The sequence below is a fragment of the Ochlerotatus camptorhynchus genome, unplaced genomic scaffold, assembly GCF_037179485.1.
Source record: "Ochlerotatus camptorhynchus isolate MF236.1 unplaced genomic scaffold, CSIRO-AGI_Acam_v1.1 ptg000139l, whole genome shotgun sequence".
In the NCBI taxonomy this organism is placed as follows: domain Eukaryota; kingdom Metazoa; phylum Arthropoda; class Insecta; order Diptera; family Culicidae; genus Ochlerotatus; species Ochlerotatus camptorhynchus.
This window is the reverse complement of record NW_027040629.1, coordinates 1,678,876-1,702,133: the sequence shown is the minus strand read 5'-3', so window position 1 is coordinate 1,702,133 and position 23,258 is coordinate 1,678,876. Positions and strand designations below refer to the sequence as shown.

At 40.9% G+C, this 23,258-nt stretch overlaps 1 protein-coding gene across 1 annotated transcript in view; it reads right to left on the bottom strand.

The window, feature by feature from the left end:
* Window positions 1-23,258, bottom strand: part of LOC135700600 (uncharacterized) — a 521,944-nt gene that overhangs the window by 95,186 nt on the left and 403,500 nt on the right. The window contains exons 9-10 of the mRNA XM_065221136.1: window positions 8,711-8,820; window positions 7,777-7,991 (exon numbers count right to left, since the gene is read on the bottom strand). Coding sequence (XP_065077208.1) covers window positions 7,777-7,991; window positions 8,711-8,820 — 325 coding nt within the window. The remainder of the gene's footprint in view (window positions 1-7,776; window positions 7,992-8,710; window positions 8,821-23,258) is intronic.

Here is a 23,258-nt window from a genome sequence, read left to right as displayed (position 1 = left end):
TTTGAAAGAAAATTGGGACGCAAAGTGCATAGGCACTTTCCCCCCATCCTTTAACACATCCTCTTATAGGTCGTTTCCGACGCCAGGGTACTAGGACTGTTAGAAATACACTTACACACACATACACTCGTTTGCTTTGGAAAGCGGTTGTATTCCGCCAACGTTTTTCTTTTTTTTTTTTTTTTACCTGGTGACTGCTAATTTTTCTAATTGAAGTTCCTTTTCCTGAATAGTTTTTTGCCCATTTGCTCGATTGACTTGATTGTGCTCAACATCGTCCTCTTCAATGAGTGACTTCTGAGGCTTACAGCGATCAGCATCTGAGATTCACGCTTCATGGCTTCCCAAAACTGGTACTCCTCATCAACGTCCGTAGACTCCGAGCTTCCGGATTGAAGATCATCGTCTAGGTGGCTTCCACCGTAGACTCTCTCCGACTTCTGGTCGAGGGGATCGCAATAGTGAGACAACAAACTAATCAAGAGAAATTTCCTTCAATAGAACAAATCAGACGTTACCTGTATTCATCATTGGAGTAAGACTTCTTCTTGGGTCGTGACACCAAGGAGGCCCCCAGTAAATTCTTGTTGTTGTGGGGGCGCAACTGTCTAACTAGACAGTGCTAAGTCTTACCCAATGACGAATCAATTTTTGATTGACCTGAGCAAAAGCATCATGGTTCATAGTCCTTCGCAACTGGAGTTGGGAGATACATAGCTTGATTTTGGTTGGGAGGAAAGGTTCCCTAATAAGTGGCTCAACCTGGTTTCAGCAATGCTGCTGGCCAGACTCCTAAATTTTTCCCAGTTAAATCCTCGAGTTCATAAGACGACGATCCTTTCTTGGATTTAACTCGACACGGAAGGAACTGTGGACCATATTTTGCGTTATAGTTGTTAGCAGCATTTGATAATTTCATGTTCCGGCGGTATAGCAGCTGACCTGGTGGAAATGATTTAGCAAATTGTCGGTGACGAAGATTGTACCTTTGTTGCGAAGACTCGTGTGCTTTTGCCAAGTTCTTACTAACCAGTTCGTAGATTTTTGAAAATAGTTTCTTTCGTTGATCTACCTTTTGTTCTTCAGTGAGATGATCATCATGACGAACCAATATACCCGACCAACCCGATCATAAGGTCCTATTTCCGACACCTCGTGGCCATGGGTTATAAAATACGGAGTATACCCAGTGGACGAGTGGATGCTCGAGTTTAGTACCGCCTCAATTTCGGGTACTTTCGTATCCCATTGGCGCTGATCCTCCTTAACGTACGTCCGGATAGCAGCATTGATTGTTCTGTTTACTCTCTCTACAGGATTTGACTGTGAGTGGTATCGTGAGTTCAACCAGTGTGTTATTTTGAAGCGATCCAATAAAGACTTAAATTCTTTCGATAGAAAGCTACTGCCATTGTCGGAAATGATTACCTCCGGCACAGAGTTTCGCAAGAACCATTGATCTTTTAGAATAGTACACAAAGATGAACTACTGATACTTCTTACAGGGTGGATCTGCACCCACTTAGAAAAGTAATCAGAAACAACCAATATATGCTGGTTCTCATGACGACTCCGAGGAAGGGGGCCAATGTAATCCACGGCTATGATTTGCCATGGACGCGAAGCGGTACGCATTTTACCCATTTCGGGAACGACGGGAACTGAGGTGGGTTTCACCTCTTTACAGGTTGCACACTGCTGCACATACCGTCTAATTTCGGTCGACATTTTCGGCCAATAGAAGCGCTGGCGAATACGAGCGAGTGTCTTCTCGTATCCAGGGTGGAAGTTAGAATCGTGTTGTTGCTGAAGAATAAGAGGGATCTCAGCTGCTGTGGGGATCATTTTCCATTCGAAGCGTGAGTCCGAGACCTCGTTTAGACTCTTGACAAACTTATAAAGTTTTCCGTTTTCCACCTTAAAGTCGACGAAGTCATCGGGCTTACCTGCCACTTTTTGGAGCATGGACATATACCAAGGTGAAGGTGTGGTATCCTAGACTGCTGCGACACTTCGAGATAAGGCGTCAGGCACAACGTTGTCCTTTCCCTTACGATGAAGAAAGTTCATATCGTACTGTTGCAAATCAAGGGCCCACCTACTACACCTTGATCCAACCTTCCACTTCGTGTGCAGAATATGTGTGAGCGCCGATGAGTCGGTAATTAGGGTGAAATGATTCCCTTCTATATACCCTCTGAACGCGTCGATTGCTAATATGGCTGCCAAGGCTTCTTTTTCCGCCGCATGATAGTTTTTTTGGGGTGTGGTCAATTTGTGGGAAAAGTACGAAATCACTCGTTCTCCGTCCTCATGTTGCTGAGTTAAAACTCCAGCTACGGCCACATCGCTGGCGTCTGTTTGGATACTGAATTCCCGAGTGAAGTCAGGGCTTCCAAGAATAGGCGATGAGATCAATTGTTCTTAAATCCGACAAAAGGACTCTTCAGCCGCGTCATTCCAGCGGATCATTTTGGACTTGGACCGTAATAAATCCGTAAGCGGTGCCATTCCCAGGAATCTTCTGAGCTTTGTGATGGTGTTCGGCCTTTCATACTCAAGAATTGGATGGATCTTTTCCGGATTGGTGCGAAGACGGTCAGCACTCAGAAGATATTTTAGGAAGGAAATTTCGGACACACCAAATTTTGACTTGGTGATGTTGATGCTGAGGTTAGCTTCTCGTAGACGTCTGGCAATTTCTCTAAGAATCTGTACATGATGCTCAAACGTTTCCGTAACAATGACTATATCATCAAGATAGACGAAAACATACGGTTCCAGTACACCGTGGTCCAACACATTGTCAATAAGCCGCGCCAAAGTGGCTGGGCTGTTGATTAAACCGAATGGCATTCTGGTGTACTGGAACAGCCCTTTGCCCTGGACGCTGAACGCCGTGAATTTACGGGATTTTGGTTCTAAAGGAACCTGAAGGAAGGCTTCTGAAAGGTCTATCGTTGAAAGATACTTCGCTCTGGGAAGCTGACCAAGAATGCGTCCGGGTGGGGCAAAGGGTAAGCATCATGTACAGTCCTCTCATTGATTTTACGTGCGTCTAGGCAAAGTCTAACTTTATTCGGTTTTATTACGGGTACACAATTGAGGGACCAATCCGAATTGCTCCGCTCAATGATTCCCAAGTCTAATAGACGTCGCAGTTCAACACCTACGAGTTCCTGGGTCTTAGGAGACATAACATACGGAAATTGGCGTACGGGTGGTTTGTCCTTCCATTCCTCTTTCAGCACAATTTCGTGTTGCGTGAAAGTAGTTAAGGTCAAATACCCTTCACCAGCTGGAAGGAATAGTTTCTTCACATCCTCGAGAACCATCTTCTCTTCCTCTGTCAATGACGAAGGAGTAGTAGGAGGCTCGACTAAATCGCTAGAACCGATACTTCCTGTCATTTCAGGGCGAATCTCGAATTTCTCCCAGAAGTCCATCCCGCAAATGCAGTTGATCGATAGATTGGAAACAACCAGGGAAGATATTATCCTCGAACGTCCATTAAACTGGAAAGGAAGCTGAGCCTGGCCAACTATCCTAAGTTGGTCTCCGCTAGCTGAATGAAGTTGGATCGACTTCTGAGACTGGGTTAGTTGCTTATGTTTAAGCCTTGAAAAAAACTTCTCGCTTATTAAAGTGTAATTGCTACCACTATCCAGAAGCGCTCGTATGGGATAATCATAAATTTTTACGGGTACGAATGGTCGATTGTCGTTGACAAATGGGTACGTGATTTCACAGATCTCCGTAGGATCTGCATAAATATCGTGGGGAGCAGGTTCCCAACAAGATGGTAAATTTGACGAATCGACTGATATTACGCTTGGGGATCTTGAGAGCGGCGGTTTTCGCCCACCCCTTTCCCGTTTTTTAAACAAAACGGACAGAAATTTGTTGAAAATCCACGAAGACCACAGACAATACAGAAGAAGGACCGGGGTTGCCGACACATGGCAAAGTGGTGACCCTCTGTTCCACAATTGAAACACGTATTGTTTCCCGGAGGTATATGTACACTAACAACATCATTAAGTGTTAGCTTTGGGCGTTGCTGCGAAATGAAACGATTGTTTATAGGTGGTTTCGTAGAATTCGTACTCGAAGGACCTGCAACAGGTGATTGATTCCCTGAATTAGGTTTGAAATTCGGACGTTCGTTTTGCTGCTGTCCAGCGTTGTTTCGAGGTCCTTTACCCTGATTTTCTTGGCGTGTGTTCACTACCGCGGATTCTCCATCTGAATGCAGCTGCTTCTTATTGTTTTTCTTTTTGAGGTTAGACCCTATAACAGCGTGGACTGTTTTTTCGGAACCAAAAATACGATTGTAAACCGAATAGTTCAGAGCATCAAGTTTTTGGGCGGCAGCCACGAGACTAGGAAGATCCACGATCGGGAGAAATGCGAGTTGACGTTTATAGTCAATTCGCATGTTTTGTTGAAATATTTGAATTTTCTCGTTTTCCGATAATTGACAACTCATTGAACGAGACAACTTCTCAATTTCAGAGTAGTACTCACTGAACGACTCGAGTTTTTGTTGTCTACGCTGGTAAATTTTCATTTTTATTAGGGCATCGAGATCAGGGTGCATAAAGGTACGTTTTAGTTCAAACACCAAGTGCTGCCAGTTAATCACTCTTCCTGTTGAACGCTGGGTCATATACCAATTCAGGGCTAACCCAGAAAAAAGATGAACTTCGTCGTGAATATCATCGTATCGCTTCGCATCGTTTTGCATCGCACGCAAATACATTCGTATCCGATCACATCAATTGCGATGCGAATTAAACGAGACTGTAAGGAGGACAGCAAGAACAGCAGGAATAATCCTCGCTCACTGGTCACTTACAGAGACTTTAATCAAAGCATCGTTTGCATCGCTCGAGAATGCTTGCTTTGCTTCGTTCTTTCGAACGCGTTCGGAGAAGAAGGGTGATTTCGAGTCGTACAATGTGAAGATCAGTAACCCTATGCAAATTTAAGTAAAAAGTCATGGAATTTGATCAATTATCATAATTCTAAGACTAAGATAAAATTACAAATCCTTCCTAGACTGTAATTTCATAAACATTCTGGTACAAGAATATTAAAAAAAAATATGAATTTTTAAAATTATACAATGTTTCACCTAATCAAATATTAAAGTTTCATAAAAATCCAGAAAATGTGCCTGAAAAATATTCAACATTTTTTTTTTAAATACAGTCAACTCTCCACAATTCGATGTCCACTAACTCAATATTGAGCTATAGAACCAAAGTAAAAAAAATATTTCATGGCTTCTGTGATAGCGATTTTGTGTGGGGTTGTTATTCTATAACTCGATAATTCTATAACTCGATTGCCTCTTCAAATCGAGTTGTAGAGAGTTCACTGTATTGAAAACAAAAAAAAAATATCCAAAAGTTTATAATTCATGGACCAGCTTTGAATCTTACGGACTCCAAAATAAAATCTTTGTTGAAGATCTTGGGAAAGTTATCGAGATTCTGAAACTTACATAATTTTTCATGGAAAGTTCTTCTAGATAAGAATTGCAATCAAATTAAGATTTTAAAACTTCGAAAAATCAGAAGTCACAGTTACAGAAAAATCAGGAAAAATCTGGATATAATTTAATTTTCTTCAGATTTTTAAGGCACCTAACGGGTTTCGAATTTTCAAATTCTAATGTTTGTTAAAAAAAGAAAATTATAAAGCATTTATTTAGATTTTTTTTTCGATGCATTGGACTAAATAATTTTCAAGATCTCGGGATTAGAAATTAAATCAAAATTAAAATACTAATTTAACTAAAATTCTAATCGAATAGAATGAACTCCAAAGTTTTATGACTGTGCATCTGTTTGTAAACAGATACTATTTGAATTTCTTTCTACAAAAGCATATTGGGTTATTTTATTATATTGGGGATTTTTTTTTTTAATTTTATCAAAAAATAAACACATCAATTTTATTTAATGTTCTAAACCATCTATACTATCCTGGAGTGCTAATTATTGAAAAAGTTAAATCACCGGGGTACCGGTCTTTCCTATAGAAAATGTACAAACATGTCCGTACAATCATAGAAGATTTCATCAGATTCGATTAGCTGGACTGCTTTTGAATACTCTCTGATCAACCTGTAGTCTTCAAAGACTAAAAAAACTGACTAAAAGTTAATTGGTACGCAAAAAAAACTATAATTCGTGATTCAATAAGTTTAAAAAGTCCAATAATGGTTGCTTTACAGTTCTTTTATTAAAACATCAAAGTTACAGCATAAGATGGTTGCATTTCTCCAGTTCGAATGAAATCCCCAACAAACATTGGATAAGGAATATAAGCTTATTCAGCCAAAAATAGGCTTATTCAGCTTTTAATCAGCTAAACTGTTTGTTGGGTCTCGAGCCTTCCTCTTGATGGAGCCCATCAGCGCCCGCCCGCATAGTGGAAACGGACACGGAATCAGCGCATTTCATCCATTTTGCCCGCATTTGCTGGATGTCCTTGACTGCTCCGCCGCTTCGTCAAAGTCGCTGCTTTGCAATTGCCCAGTATTTTTTGATTGGTCGAAATTCCGGGCAAATCAGAGAATTCATTCGCTTGGGGACAAAATCGATCTTGTTGGCAGCATACCACTCCAGAACCACCTTGCTTGGAGTAGTGGCAGCTGGCCAATGCACGCTTTTTCAGGCATTCTTCGATGTAAACTTGGGATGTCATTGTCGAGGCCACAACTGCAAATCGCTTGCCAAATCATGGCCTTCTTCGCGAACTTGTCGGCAAACATGAACTTGAAAACGTAAAAAAACGTGTAAAAAATACTTACATACTTGCATTCTGATCCTCTCATGCAAAAAACTCAAAAATGACAAAAAATAGCTTATAGAGCTTTCTGACGTTTAATCGGCGCACACTAATGCACCATTTTAATTAAAGGAGTGCGAGCCAAAGGGAAACAGTTTAGTGGGAAAACAAACCAACACCTTCATTCCTGTGTGCTAGAAAGACAATTAAACATCAAAAAGGTCTATGTACCACTTTAACTCTCAACGGTTCAAATAAGCCGAGATTGTGCTTATTCACGCCCATGTACCAGTTCCGCAAATTTGGGCCCGGACAACATGTTCAAGAAGAACCTTTTACTCAGCGCATGAAAGCGTTAATGGGCGAACCATCTGGCAGGCGAAATGAAGATTGCTTTGATTGCTTCCGACGGCAAAGTGATGGTTATCGTTCTACTGAATCTGGAATAGAGCCAAAAACTGGCACCATTGCGTATTTGCAACAACCATAACTATGCTACTACTGGTGCATATGGTTTGTCTGGCTCTCTTACCCTACACAATTAGAAATAACGAATTTTACACGTGACGGAATCCAGCTTTGACATAAAGGATGAGACGTAAACAAACAATGGATGTAAATTAAATCCTCCGCGTCTGAAAAGTTCGTTTGTTTTAGCTGAATTTCGCGGCTGTTATGACTCAAACTTATATCAATATTGACGCTCGTATATGTCAGTCTCAGAGCACTTACATTAGCATTATTTTTTTCTATGTGTATAGTCATTAATTGAATAGATTTAACCCAGTTCAGCAGTCAAACCAAAATATCGTATGTGGTAATTATGTATGGCCTCAAGTGACAGGAGTTTCCCTATCCTCTCGAAACGATGAGACTACGCTTCCTTCAATCAACTTCACTGCTGCCGCTGTTACCGTAGACCTTGTATGTTCTCTTCGTGACGTGCTACTAGCCATGCCATGCCGACATACTTACTGGATGTGAACGTGTGATCCCACCAGTCCGTCTTGCAGAGAAAGGCCTTGAGATTGTCTGCGGTGCGGCCGACTATCACGACCGGCGGTGCAACCAGCGTTCTAACGAGCAAGGCGATTCCGACAAAACCGCATAACAGGCCCAACCTCTTCAGCAGGTACGCATCGGTGATTTTCACTGCTTTCGCTGAACGCACGCGGAAGATGACTGATATCCTGCAACGGGAGAACAGAAGCTGCACTTAACTGTGTTTTGTAACGATGCATTGTATGCAATTGGAGTAGACTCGGGTGGATCGATGGAAGCATAATCTATCGAGAATGGAAGGGGTTCCACCACGTCATAGAAATTAGATTTGAACGTATACATTGAATATGATATTCCTACTCGGGTGATTTGCTGGTTATGTTAAAGCAAAGGTGAACTGAGGACCCGTTAACACGACGTAGCTTTTACTGAAGTAGTAAAACAACCCAGAAGAGTTGTTCAGTTGCAAAGACTTTCAGAGAATATTGTTATCGATAAAGACTGAAATTTGCTTAGGCACAGAAGGCGTGACTGTGTACGGGAGTTTCCAGACAGCCATTAAATCTGATGGTAGATAGATATTCAAATTTCCAAACACTTTTCCTTCCCCTTTATTGAGTGTCGATGTCGATACTGCTGACTGGATATAGAAATACACAATGAAGTCGATTAGCAATGCTTTCAGATTTGATCATGATAACTTTTTCTACTGGGGTTTGAGCAAGCGTGGGAACTTCGGTCGGGATGTTCCAATTGCCTTCAGTTGTAATATCACAAACATCCTCCAAAGAGAGACACTCATAGCCAATCTGAACAACCCTACCGCATTATGGGAAGAGAAAATCTACTTTGTCCACCCGGTTGAAGCTAGAAAGGCTTCCAGATATGAAAGCCAATTATCTCTTACCGCCACGTCTTCAGCATCAGCGCTCCGTACGTGAGGGAGAATCCTATCTCTCGCAGCCACACGCGGGCAGTGCAGGTGTACAACGATGGGGGTGGATACATCACGATGGACTGTAATTAGTAGAAAATTACGACGTAATTAATGGTATTAGTATGAAGGTAAACGGAGAAGAATACATTTGTGGAACTGTTTCTGCTGCTGGGTAGGTTGAAATTTGCAATCTAAATATAGGTTGTGGAATTAAACATTCTAAGCTTGGGCTGAATGATGACGTTTTTAGGTGAGCGATAAGAATGATTTGATAGTAACTATAAAAACATTGGTTCAGGATGGAATAAAAAGAAAGGTAATAATATAATAAAGCATTGTTAGTTGAATACTTACTTAAGAGAGATTCAGAGAGCTCTACGGCCTTACTAATGTGTTACAGGAGTTTGAGAGCTTATTATTGGGGAAGGCAAAGCCACATGATAAGTTTAGTAAACGTTGCTGGTCGAACACGGTAGCAATACATTAATTATAATCAGATAGATCTCACCAAATTCCGCGTCTGAAATTCCACTGATTTGTGTTTTTTAACACATGTGAAATTATTGAAATCTTTTCCGAGCGACAAAAGTTGCAGATAGTTGCAACGGTGGAGATGCTCAAATACGCGCGACACGCGACCAGTTTTGCTTTCGAATTTCGAATGATTTCCTCATGGTTGAATACATCATCAGCTGATGGGCATCCATCCAAATAAAGAATGGCGTCAAGGTAATCATTCAGTTTCTTCGCTTAACTCATGTTCGTACCAGCTCTGATAGCGATGGCCATGTTTTCACCTCATGTGCCAACTGAGATCAGCAAATGACGTACGGTTGAATTATGTGCATAATCGTTGCGAATGATTTGTGTTAAGAGGTTGAACCAACACCATATGGGTCATTCCATCTCATGTGACCGAGCAATTGCATCGAACCTCTCCGATTTGAACCAAAAACGGTGGGTTTTCTTATTTTAGGCCAAAATTAGCCAAAAATCAAAAGTTTTGTGCCAATCGGCATACATTTTCGGTTTTACATAGGGGATACAGTCCTATTGTTGCGATACGTTAGAAGCGTTAGGAGCCTATTGTTGTGTTTGGAAACCTCCATACACAGCAAAAGGCTTCTAACGCTACAAAGGTACCATAACAATAGGACTGTTTCCCCTATATCTGGAACCATTAAAGATACAAATGACACACAGTGGGACGAAATCAAAACAACTCGAACATTGCCTTTTGTGACGAAACTTTTGAGTGTAGCATTTTGATACCTTCTAGAATGTTTCTTCATTTATTGAGTACTTTATTTGAGCGGTAAAATTTTTAGCTCATATCATAAGATACAAAAAATAGCTTTTTTATGTCTTGCAGTGTTGGAAACATCATTTTCAAAAAAAAAGTTCTATCACAGCTCATTGCAGAGATAAATCCCAAAGGAACTTCTCACAAAAAGTTCGCGAACGAGAGATGATAAAAAGTTAATGAAAGCGTAGAGCGAGAGAAATTTTCATTTCGTATCGCGAAAGATCTTTCGTCTCTCCATCTCACATCATTTCACACGTACTCGTGATTCGAACCAACCAAATATCCCCTCAGCTTTGTTCTTTTTTTTCCAGCGAGTAAAGGTAGGCGATGATCACGCGAGAGTGTCAGTTTGTTTTCTTCTCGTTCTCCGATATTTTTCGCATCCTTCACATTAAATACCATTTCCAGAGAACTTTGAGATTTGGGCGTAATTGCTTTTGTAAACAAACACGTCATTCAACGATTTCTCACGAATCAAAGCACAATCTAGCGAACTATACTATACCAAATGAATCATTCCTCTACCTGTGTGTGTTGTTAGTTTTTTAGATTGAACTTTAATTCACGAGATATCGGCGAATTAAGTGTGTGTTTACAAAATAAATTACGCCCTAATCTCAAAGTTTTCCGGATTTATTTATAGTTTTAGTTCTCAATGCAACCAGCTAATAGTAGATTCTTGTAACTATTCACCAAGAGTCTAATCTTTGCTGACCAAATCATTTTTTTTAACTCTTTATTTGTTCCAAATTCAAAATAAATTACATTTCATTTTTAACCTAGGTGCTCCAGTTACTGCATTAACTTACCAGCCTTAATTGTTATGATATATATCTAAGTGTTTTTACATTGTTCATGTCTTGGCAATTAAGTATTTTAAACAGATTTTAAACCTGCATGTCAGTATAACAATTGATATCTTAAAACTAAAAACTAAAACTAAATCTTATCTAAGTATAAAGGGAATTAATCGTTGCAATTGAGGATTGCAACGATTTATGCCTGAAATTATTCATTATTTTGTTGGACATTTGTTCTAAAGTCTCAACATTCGAAATTCTATGTACTTCGGTAGTACTGTACCAGGGAGGCAACTTCAAAATCATCTTCAGAATTTTGTTCTGAATCCTTTGAAGTGCTTTTTTCCTGGTAGTGCAACAACTAGACCATATTGGCACAGCGTAAAGCATGGCCGGTCTAAAAACTTGTTTAAATATTAGAAGTTTATTCGTCAGGCAAAGTTTGGATTTCCTGTTTATAAGAGGATACAAACATTTCATATATTTGTTACATTTGGCTTGAATGCCCTCAATGTGATCTTTAAAAGTTAATTTTTGGTCAAGTATTATTATTATTATTTAACTTTATTAAGGAGGCTTTCAGCCTTGGGCTGTTTTGGTCAAGTATTAATCCAAGATATTTCACTTGGTTTGACCAGGAAATTGGAACTCCATTCATGGTGACTATGTGACTACTACTAGGTTTCAAAAACGAAGCTCTTGCATCTCACTGCGTCCTAGCAAGAAGTACGGTCGACTTGTTTCGCGCTCCGTTGTTTTGGAAGTTTTCTCGGTATTCGCTTGATATATATTATCAGTCTTTTTCTCAATAAGTGACTCCTGGCATAGTTCCCGGTAAATTGATCGAAAAGTGAGTTTTTTTTTAGTAGAAAGTGTCATTTTCGGAAAGATTAATCCGTGCTATTGGAAATTCGCAAACAAATTTGGGCATCATCGTTGCGTGGTCACGCATACGCGCTTACGCATACCCGCTCACGTATCATCATCATCGAGTGTGAGCACCCGTTTCTACATCTACACAGAGATGCCAGATCTACGGAAATCTCCGTAGATCTACGGATTTTACAATTTTTTACGGAAATACGGATCCGTAGGCAAAATCTACGGAATTCGGTACAGTTTCTACGGATTTTTTCTTCAGTATACGTCTCCCTTCAGAATCGAATTTTACAATCTAGAGTATAATCTGATTCTGAAGGGAAAGAAGCATAAAGTAAAATACCACCGTTCTCTTGCTCACTTATCCGCTTTTTGATAGAATTGGCGTTGACGGCGACTCTGTAGCTTTTATCTCCTATGAAATATCCGGTAAGCAAACGTCAGACTGTGCGTGAAACTCTTCACTCCGGAGAAAGTTCCCATAATATACTGTAAATCTTTGCTGGAAGAGAAAAATTTTCGACGGTGCCGTGTGAAGGCGAATAAAAGTCGTGTCACATTTTCTGTGATAATCGACTGCCTTTGCTTCTGACACTTGCAAAACAAGCTTTCAAGAAACAGTACCAATGTTATACGACAGGCCCTGTCATACGACACTGTCACCGAAGGCCGTAACGAATGTATGTATTTGTGTTTTTCTCATAATAAGAGCTGCTGATGTGTGCTTGTGTGAATTCTGAAAATAGCAAGCAACGATGTCCTAGTTATAACATTTCTGATCAGAAATGGTTTAATTGACACCAAATTGAGGAATTAGAACGAAATCACATGTGTCATATGAAAGTTATTTGATAATTTTCTTTTTGTTCGAATGTTGTTCTAGGAAACTACGGTTAAAACGTGGCTTTCTTATTAGATTAGGACACCACTATACCGGCGCTACGGGATCACAATTGATCAGACCGCCATAGATGGTCTTGAAATCCCTGCAATGGATCCTCACATTGAGCTGCAAACCATTGTCGTGGATAATGAGACAGAATTGCTGCTTGGGCAACAGGAAACGCTCCTTTGGAATAAGAACAAATGCCTGGAGATCACACCCGCGCAAAACAGGGTTCATCTGTTATTAATATATGACGAGCACGGCGAAGAGATAGCTTTTCCAGCCATATGTTTTAACCATCTACGGAAATTCAATCCAGGGATTCGGATGACATATTTCATGATGGTATCCAGTGAAACTCGTCGTCAAGACAGGCGTGTGGGCAAACCACAATATTCGTTGTACATGAAAATGAAAGTTCTACGCCTTAGAGTTTCCGAAGGCTTGCAATGCACTTTTGAGCGAAATCTATCCTTCCTCAAATCAATACCGAATTTAGTACAGTATTGGTAACAAAGGAAGATAAATTTGTTCACCATGATGCGACAATTGGGAAAGCCTACGATGTTCCTCACACTTAGTGCAAATGAGATGAAGTGGCCCCATTTGTTGAATCTCCTACATTGTAAGAAGGACACAATGGCTATGACTTAACAGATTCTATCCAGGAATTGACTGCACTACAAAGAGCAACTCTGATCAATGATGATCCAGTCACGTTCTGTGTGTACTTCAACAAGCTGGATGATACGATTGAGTTTTAAGCACCGTGGAAGTCCTCACGCACACATCTTGCTATGGCTGAACAAGGAATCAAAACTAGGTTTTTGGGAAGCAATCAGTGAAAGTATGCCAAAAACTACAGATGCAACAGTATCATGGTATTCATGCCCTTTTCAGGGCCACCAAGCTTTTCCGAAAGAGTTAAATTTCTGAACATGTCCCAACTTAAATTCATATCAAAGCTTCTTTTCAGGGCAATCATAGTCATACTAAAGAGTATAAACAGAGAGAACCCTGCTTAAATTCCTATTCCTACACAAAACACAAGTCCTGCTGTAGTTAACAAATAACATTTATTAAATAAGACCACGTAGTCCGACGTCACCATTGCGTACAACCCCAGAGGGCTGTCCCTAGTAGTTTTTCAAAAGTATTTTCATCGATTTATCATGTAACGTAAAATATCACCATAGAACTAAAAAAAAAAATATCTCCTTCGGCTAAAAAAAATCCGTAGAAATCCGTAGATTTGTATAAGTCTACGGAATTGCATAGAAAACAATCTGGCATCTCTGCATCTACATCGTTCATCAATCATCGTGCGCCTGTGTGCGCTGAGTGCCGCGCCTCGATCAAGTGCACCACAACGAAGGTCATCCACGCAGCGCGTCTCTTCCAGCCATCTGTGTAAACGCCTACACATATAACGCTCGGTGGTAGTAGTATAGAATTATCAGATAAGTTTTTGTTTCTTTTTTTTTTTCTTGTTTCTTTTCCTCCCCCATTAGTTAAATTTTCATTTTGTATTTCTGTGTTTGTAGTGTTTTCTGTGTATTGTGTCTGTGCGTTCAGTGGGAGAGCGTTTTGCGCTCCCACTAGTTGAACAAAATGGATGTTTTGTCAGAAGACGACATGGATGACCATTCATCTCAGAATAATGATGATGTCATCCCTGGTTCGTCGTCTCAGTCTGTCAATGAGCAGGATGAGAAAAGCACCAGATTGCGGGCCTACCCGAATGACTCGACTGGCCCATGGGTTGTCTATTTTCAGCCCAAAAACAAACCCTTGAATGTTGTTCAAATATCTGACGATCTGACAAAGCGATTCTCTGCCGTGACCGAAATAACGAAGGTTAGGCACAACAAACTTCGTGTGACCGTCGCTAACCTGAAACAGGCCAATGAAATTGCTGTTTCCCAGTTTTTCACACTGGAATATAGGGTGTACATTCCAGCCTCTGATGTGGAGATCGAAGGCGTGGTCACTGAGGCGAGCCTGAACCCTGAGATACTGGAGAAGCAAGCGGTTGGCCGATTCAAGAACCCCTTGCTTCCTCCGGTAAAGATACTGGCCGTTCATAGAATGAAGTCAGTATCGCTCAGCGAGGGTAAAAAGAGTTTTACCCCCACAGACTCGTTTCGGGTGACCTTTTCTGGATCTGCCCTTCCTCAATACATCGAGCTGGGAAAACTTCGTCTTCCTGTGCGGTTGTTTGTACCTCGGATCATGAACTGCCAGAATTGTAAGCGGTTGGGACATACGGCCTCCCACTGCGGCAACAAGGCACGCTGCTCCACACGCGGGGAGAAGCATGAGGATGGCGCCTGCGCAGCTACTGCACCAAAATGCGTGTACTGCAACGGAACTCCTCCTCATGCTCTCGTCGTGCCCGGCGTACAAACAGCTCGGGGACAAAATGAAACGCTCCCTTAAGGAACGTTCCAGGCGGTCTTTTGCAGAAATGCTTAAGACAGCCACGCCATCGACCAATGACAAAAATCCCTTTTCTCTTTTGTCAGATGACGAGACTGACTCTGACTTGGCTGAGGAGGGAACATCTTTCAGTTTTCCGGAAGGTTCTGCACGGAAACGAAAGCGCATCCGTTCGCGGATTGTTGCAAATAAAGAACCCCAAATCAGCTTGCCCAAATCAAGGAGTGGTGGAAAAAAGGAGACTTCTACTCCTCCTGGATTCCGCAGAACTGACTATACCCAGGATTTTCCACCTCTTCGGGGACATCCAAAACCCCTGATGCCCCAATTTTAAGAACAGAAACCCCTTCTTCATCTGGGCTGTTCTCATTTGATGACATTGTGGACGGTATTCTCAAATACCTCAACATTTCTGATCCTCTGAAAAGCATTGTCCTCACATTGCTTCCCACTGTGAAATCCTTCTTGAAGCAATTGACTTCAAAATGGCCCCTTCTTGCAGCTATCATCTCCTTCGATGGATAATTTTCCAAACGAGGTCGGGGATTTGATCACTGTTCTACAGTGGAATTGTCGAAGTCTTATTCCGAAATTAGATTCGTTCAAGTATTTAGTCCATAACAATAATTGCGATGCATTTGCCCTCTGTGAAACATGGCTCTCTTCAGAAATTGATCTCCCTTTTTATGATTTTAACATTATTCGATTGGATCGTGAGGATTCACGTGGAGGAGGGGTACTTTTGGGGATCAAAAAGTGCCATTCCTTCTATAGAGTGAATCTTCCCGAATTCCCCGGTATTGAAGTTGTCGCATGTCAGGCTACCATTAAAGGCAAGAGCGTTTGTATTGCTTCTGTATATATTGCTCCTAGAGTCTCTGTTAATCGCAAACAACTTTTCGACATATGAGCGGTACTTCCTGCTCCATGGTTGATCATGGGAGATTTTAACTCCCACGGTACAGGCTTGGGGGAGCTGTACGATGATAACCGTTCTACTTTGATTTATGATCTCTGCGACAACTTCAACATGACAATACTTAACAATGGAGAAGTAACACGTTTGGCTGGTCCATCCTCGAATGGTAGCAGATTAGACCTCACTTTTTGCTCCAATTCACTATCGTTGGATTGCACTTGGCATGTAATCCAGGATCCGCACGGTAGTGATCATTTGCCGATCAAGATTTCGATTGCCAGTGGGTTCAACTCGTCAGAATCCGTTAACGTCGCGTATGATCTAACCCGTAACATCGATTGGACTAAGTTCCAATCCGCGATAGACGATACAGTATCGTCAGTGGAAGAGCTTCCGCCGTTGGAGGAATATAATTTCCTCTCTAATCTCATCGTCGACAGCGCACTTCAAGCTCAAACACGACCGGTGCCGCGATCGTCAATCCGTAAGAAAACACCATCGCTCTGGTGGGATCAACAATGCACGGAGGTTTACCGTAAAAAGTCCGACGCGTTTAAACTTTTTCGGAAACGCGGAACACGCGAGCATTTCGACGCATACACATCTCTTGAACGCGAACTCAAGAGCCTCATCAAGGCCAAAAAACGGGGTTACTGGCGGCAGTTTGTAGACGGATTGTCGCGCGAAACGTCTATGAATACGCTTTGGAGTACAGCGCGAAGAATGCGTAACCGATCTACTAACAACGAAAGCGAGGAATGCTCGGATCAATGGATTCTTAAATTCGCGTGAAAAGTGTGTCCGGATTCCGTGCCGTCGCAGTTGATTCCTCGCGAAACCGCGAATTCGGTATACGAAATCAGTCAGCCTTTTTCAATGGTGGAGCTTTCACTCGCTCTCCTTTCGTGTGGCAATTCTGCCCCGGGATCTGATAGAATCAAGTTCAACTTGCTGAAAAACCTCCCAGACGTCGCTAAGAGGCGCATGTTGAACTTGTACAATCAGTTCTTGGAGCTCAATATTGTTCCCGACGATTGGAGACGAGTAAGGGTGATAGCCATTAAAAAGCCTGATAAACCCGCGTCGGATCACAATTCGTATCGGCCCATCGCGATGCTGTCGTGTATTCGGAAATTGATGGAGAAAATGATCCTTTTTCGCCTCGACAAATGGGTTGAGACGAACCACCTTCTTTCAGATACTCAATTTGGTTTCCGTAGGGGTAAGGGAACGAACGACTGTCTCGCGTTGCTTTCCTCGGAAATTCAGTTAGCTTTTGCTAAGAAAGAGCAAATGGCTTCTGTGTTCTTGGATATCAAGGGGGCTTTTGATTCAGTATCCGTTGAAGTTCTTTCAGAGAAACTCCACGCTTGTGGATTGTCTCCATTAATTAATAATTTTTTGTACAATTTGCTGTCAGAAAAACATATGATCTTTTCTCATGGAAACTCTACAGCTTTTCGATTTAGCTACATGGGTCTCCCCCAAGGCTCATGTTTAAGCCCCCTTTTGTACAATTTCTACGTTAGAGAAATTGACAATTGTCTTAGTGACAATTGCACGTTGAGACAACTTGCAGATGATGGCGTAGTGTCTATCACAGGGCCAAAAGAGGTTGACCTGCAAGGACCCTTACAGGATACCTTGGACAATTTGTCTACTTGGGCTATTCAGCTAGGTATCGAATTCTCCACGGAGAAAACTGAGTTGGTCGTTTTTTCTAGGAAGCATAGCCCAGCACAACCGAAGCTTCAACTTTTGGGTAAACCGATCACTCATTCCATGTCTTTTAAATATCTCGGGGTCTGGTTCGATTCCAAATGCACCTGGAGATCCCACATTGAGTATCTGAGACGAAAATGCCAACTAAGGATCAATTTTCTTCGAACAATTACCGGAACGTGGTGGGGAGCCCATCCACAAGATCTTCTGACGTTGTACCGGACAACGATTTTATCGGTTTTAGAGTACGGTAGTTTTTGCTTCCAGTCGGCAGCTAAAACGCACATCATCAAGCTGGAACGGATCCAGTATCGTTGTCTTCGTATCGCGTTAGGATGCATGCACTCGACTCATACTATGAGTCTCGAAGTGCTGGCGGGCATGTTGCCACTATCCGTCCGTTTTTCAGAGTTATCTCTGAGGCTCCTCACCCGTTGCGAAGTAATGAACCCACTGGTGATCGAAAATTTTGAGAAGCTTCTGGAGCTAAATCCTCAAACATGTTTTATGACTTTGTACTACCTATATTTAACACAGGATGTCAGCCCTTCAAGAAATATTCCCAATCGTGTAGTCTTCTCCGATTTCGGCAATTCAGTGAATTTTGATTTATCTATGACGCAGGAAATCCACGGAATTCCAGAGCATCATCGTCCTATGATTGCTCCGTCATTATACGCTGCAAAGTTTGGCCATGTTGATTCTGCAAGAACGTTTTTCACAGATGGATCTCTAATAGAGGAGTCCGCTGGTTTTGGTGTATTTAATGAATTTCATAGCGCCTCTCGAAAACTTGAAGCTCCTTGTTCTGTGTATGTGGCTGAACTGGCAGCAATTCACTACACTTTGGAAACTATTGCTTCACTTCTTCCAGACCACTACTTTATTTTTACGGATAGTCTCAGTTCTGTCGAGGCTATCCGTTCCATTAGGCCGGTAAAGCACTTCTCGTATTTTCTCTTGAAAATACGAGAACTGCTTAGTGCTTTATCCGTGCGCTCTTTCATCATCACCTTCGCGTGGGTCCCTTCGCATTGCTCAATTTTGGGCAATGAGAAGGCGGATTCACTTGCGAAGGTGGGCGCTATGGAAGGCGACATTTATGATCGACAGATCGCCTATACTGATTTTTTCTCTATTTATCGTCAGCAGTCACTCGTTAGCTGGCAACATCAATGGAGTGAAGGGAGCTTGGGACGATGGCTACATTCAATTATCCCTAAGGTGTCGAAGTTTGCATGGTTCAAAGGGTTGGACTTGAGTCGAGACTTCATACGCGTGATGTCTCGTCTCATGTCCAATCACTATTGTCTAAACGCTCACTTGTTCCGTGTGGGGTTGGGAGACAGCAATCTCTGTGAATGTGGACAAGGTTACCAGGACGCTGATCACATCCTTTGGTCTTGTGCGGAGTATCGTGGAGTCAGATCACATTTTTATGATTCCCTTCGGGCTCGAGGTAGACAACCTAATGTTCCAGTTCGGGATATTTTGGCTAGACGCGATCTGGAGTTTATGAAGCTCATATATGTTTACTTTAAGGATATTAACCTTAGATTGTAAGTTTGATTAACCTTGTGTTTAGTTTGTATTTTGTAAATGTGGGGTTTTTTTTTCAATGTTTGTTTTCAAGATGAATAGAAATAATTTCATGCTTTAGGATTAATTAAATAGTTGTATCGTAAACCACATTTCAAACCTCCTTCTTCCCTTTTCCCATCCAAAAAATTGTAAATCTCCACTAACCTCGAGACAACCGCGAGTACTCGGTCCAGTTCCTTTAACTTTAAATTTAAGACAGTAATAATGTATAACGCAAAGGATAACTCGGCTCTGTAAAGTTTATTCGATTGAGCCTGTACAAATAAAGTAATTATATAAAAAAAAAAACGAAGCTCTAGGCTTGTGTGGAAATATTATTAGTTGAGTTTTGGAAGCGTTGGGATAAATCTTCCATTTTTGTAAATAAGAAGAGAAAATATCTAAACTTTTCTGCAGTCTACTGCAAATAACACGAAGACTTCTTCCTTTAGCGGAAATGCCTGTGTCATCAGCGAACAAAGATTTGTGGCAACCCTGAGGCAAATCAGGGAGGTCCGAAGTGAAAATGTTATACAATATAGGCCCAAGAATGCTACCCTGAGGAACTCCTGCTCTAACAGGTAGTCGATTAGATTTGGAATTTTGATAATTTACCTGCAGAGTTCTGTCAGTTAAATAATTTTGAACTAATTTCATAATATAAAGTGGAAAATTAAACTTTTTCAATTTAGCAATCAAACCTTCATGCCAAACACTGTTGAATGCTTTTTCTATGTCTAGAAGAGCAACTCCAGTTGAGTGGCCTTCAGATTTGTTTGAACGAATTAAATTGGTAACTCTTAAGAGTTGATGAGTAGTTGAATGCCCATGGCGAAATCCAGACTGCTCATCTGCAAAAATTGAGTTCGTATTGACGTGAAGCATCATTCTATTTAAAATTATCCTTTCAAAAAGTTTACTTATTGAAGAAAGCAAACTTATTGGACGGTAGCTAGAAGCTTCAGCTGGATTTTTGTCCGACTTCAAAATTGGAACAACTTTTGCATTTTTCCATTTATCAGGAAAGTATGCCAAATGGAAACATCTGTTAAATAATTTTACCAAGAAAGACAAGGTACTCTCTGGGAGTTTTTTGATGAGGATATAGAAAATTCCATCATCACCTGGAGCTTTCATATTTTGAAACTTTTTAGTTATAGACCTTACTTCGTCCAAATCAGTCCCCCAGGAATCATCAAAAATATTTTCCCGAGAGAAAATATTCAGAAAATCCCTAGCAACCTGATTCTCAATAGGACTAGTAAGACCCAAACTGAAATTATGGGAACTCTCGAATTGCTTAGCAAGTTTCTGAGCTTTTTCCAAATTTGTGATCAAAATTTTACCACCTTCTTTAAGCGCTGGAATAGGCTTTTGAGGTTTTTTCAAAATTTTTGTGAGTTTCCAAAAGGGTTTGGAACTCGGGTCTAATTTAGAAATATTATTTTCAAAAGTTTTGTTCCTCAGGGCAGAGAATTGCTTTTTAATTGGTTTTTGCAAATCCCGCCAGATAACCTTCATGGCAGGATCGCTTGTTCTTTGATATTGTCTCCTACGGACATTTTTAAGACGGATCAAGAGCTGAAGATCATCGTCTATTATAATTTAATCGAATTTAACCTCGCATTTTGGTACTGAGGCAGCTCTTGCTGCAACGATAGAAGTAGTCAGAGATTCAAGAGCATAATTAATTTCATCTTTGGTTTGCAAAGGAATGTTTGGATCGAAGTTATATTCCATAAATGTTCGATACTGCTCCCAATCAGCTCTATGGTAATTGAAAGTAGAGCTGTTGGGATTACAAATTATTTCTTGGGATATTTCAAAAGTTACTGGAAGGTGATCAGAACCGAAGTCAGCATGAGTAACCAATTGGCTACAAAGTTGACATGAATCAGTTAAGACCAAATCAATAGTGGAGGGATTTCTTGCAGAAGAAAAGCATGTTGGGCTGTTTGGATATTGAATAGTGTAATAACCTGCAGAACAATCATCAAACAGAATATTACCATTGGAATTGCTTTGAGCATTATTCCATGAGCGGTGTTTTGCATTAAAATCACCAATAATGAAGAATTTAGACGGGTAAGTTTCTGGAGGTCATCCTTGAGAAAATTCTTTTGCTGGCCTACGCATTGGAATGGCAAATAGGCAGCTATAAACGTAAGTTGTCCAAATTTTGTTTCAACAGAAACTCCCAAAGTTTCAAAAACTTTGGTTTCAAATGAAGAAAGTTATTTGTGTTTGATTCGTCTATGAATAATGATGGCAACGCTACCACAGGGTCCATCAAGACGATCATTTCTATAAATTAAATAATTTGAGTCCTTCTTAACCTTATGGCCAGGTTTAAGGAACGTTTCAGTTATAACGGCAATATGCACGTTATGAACTCTCAAAAAATTAAATAGCTCGTCTTCATTATCTTTAAGAGATCGAGCATTCCAATTTAAAATGTTTAATGCTTTAAAATCCATTACTGAATTTTAAAGTCATGACAATATTATTAGCAAATTTTACTCCAGTTTGAATAGCATCAAACATGGAGTTAGATTTAAGCATATCAGAAATCATGTCAATTAATGATTTCTGTAAAAATTCCATTTTAGGGGCAGTAATGCTTCCTAAGTCAAAATTGTCAAAATTCCGTTAGAATTACTTTGGTTAGTATTTTGATTTCCACCCGCTGCAATAGCAGCATAGGTAGCTCCATTAACTCGCTGAACATTGTTAGCAGCGAGGGGAGTAGGTACAGATGAAAAATTTGAAGCAGGGGTGATATTTGTACCTACGGGTACGAATGTAGAATTTGTTCCTCGCTGACCGTTGTTAACAGCAGAGGAATTTGTACCTGGTCGGAAACGTGGAGCGTTTCCTACCTGACGGTTAGAACGAGATTGTAGGATCGCTTTGCGAGTCTTACATTCCCAAAAATTGGATTTGTGGTTTTCACCACAGTTTGAACATTTAAATTTCTTAGGATCTTCCTTCACAGGACAGTCGTCCTTTGCGTGAGAGGAATCACCACAATTCATGCATTTAGCTGGCATGTAGCAATTTTTAGTTCCGTGACCCCATCCCTGGCACTTACGGCACTGAGTGAGGTTTTGGAAATTTCCTCCAGTCTTCCTGAAGTGTTCCCACTTCACTCGGACATGGAGCATAAGGCTAGCTTTTTCTAAGGCCTTAAGGTTGTTTAGTTCACTAGACTTGAAGTGAACTAAATAAAAATCATTAGAAATCCCGTTGCGCGAATCGCCATGACGGGATTTCATTTTCATTTTGATTACTTGGAGTGGCACAACTCCAAGTAATTTTGCCAGTTCATCTTTGATCTGATCCAGGGATTCACCACTGGGCAGTCCTTTCATGACAACCTTGAACACACGTTCAGTTTTGGTGTCGTAAGTAAAAAATTTGTGCTTCTTCTCAGTAAGATACTTGAGAAGACATTTAAATCCGTCCAAGGTTTCAGCCAATACACGGCATTCACCCCGACGTCCAATTTGTAGGGAAAATTTAACTTTCACGAAGTTCAAAAGTTCCATGCGAAGAGCATGGAAATCGGAAGTGGTTATCACAATAGGGGGAATCTTTTCCTTCTTGGCATTAAGCCGGGAAAGTTTACTAGAATTTTTCTTGGATGATGGATCATTCTCATCATCCGTGAGCAAATCAAATTGATTACTCAAATTAATTTCTTCAGAAGGGGGGTCAAGAGTTTGCCCCTTTCTTTTGCGTTTAGGCGCCATGGCGGCAGCAAATTTTTATCCAAATCGACTTCCAAGCAGATTACTATAAGAATCTGAAGGATCGAAGAGGAATTTTCCAAATCGATATCCAAGAAGGATTACCTCGGGTAGGGTCCAAACAAGGATCGAAGAGGAATAAAGTTGAACAAGGTAGAAATTTTACAGGTTGAGCACTGAAAAGTGCTGTTTAAATTTGTTGTAGCTTTAGGTAGTAGTAACACTTCCTTCAGCAAA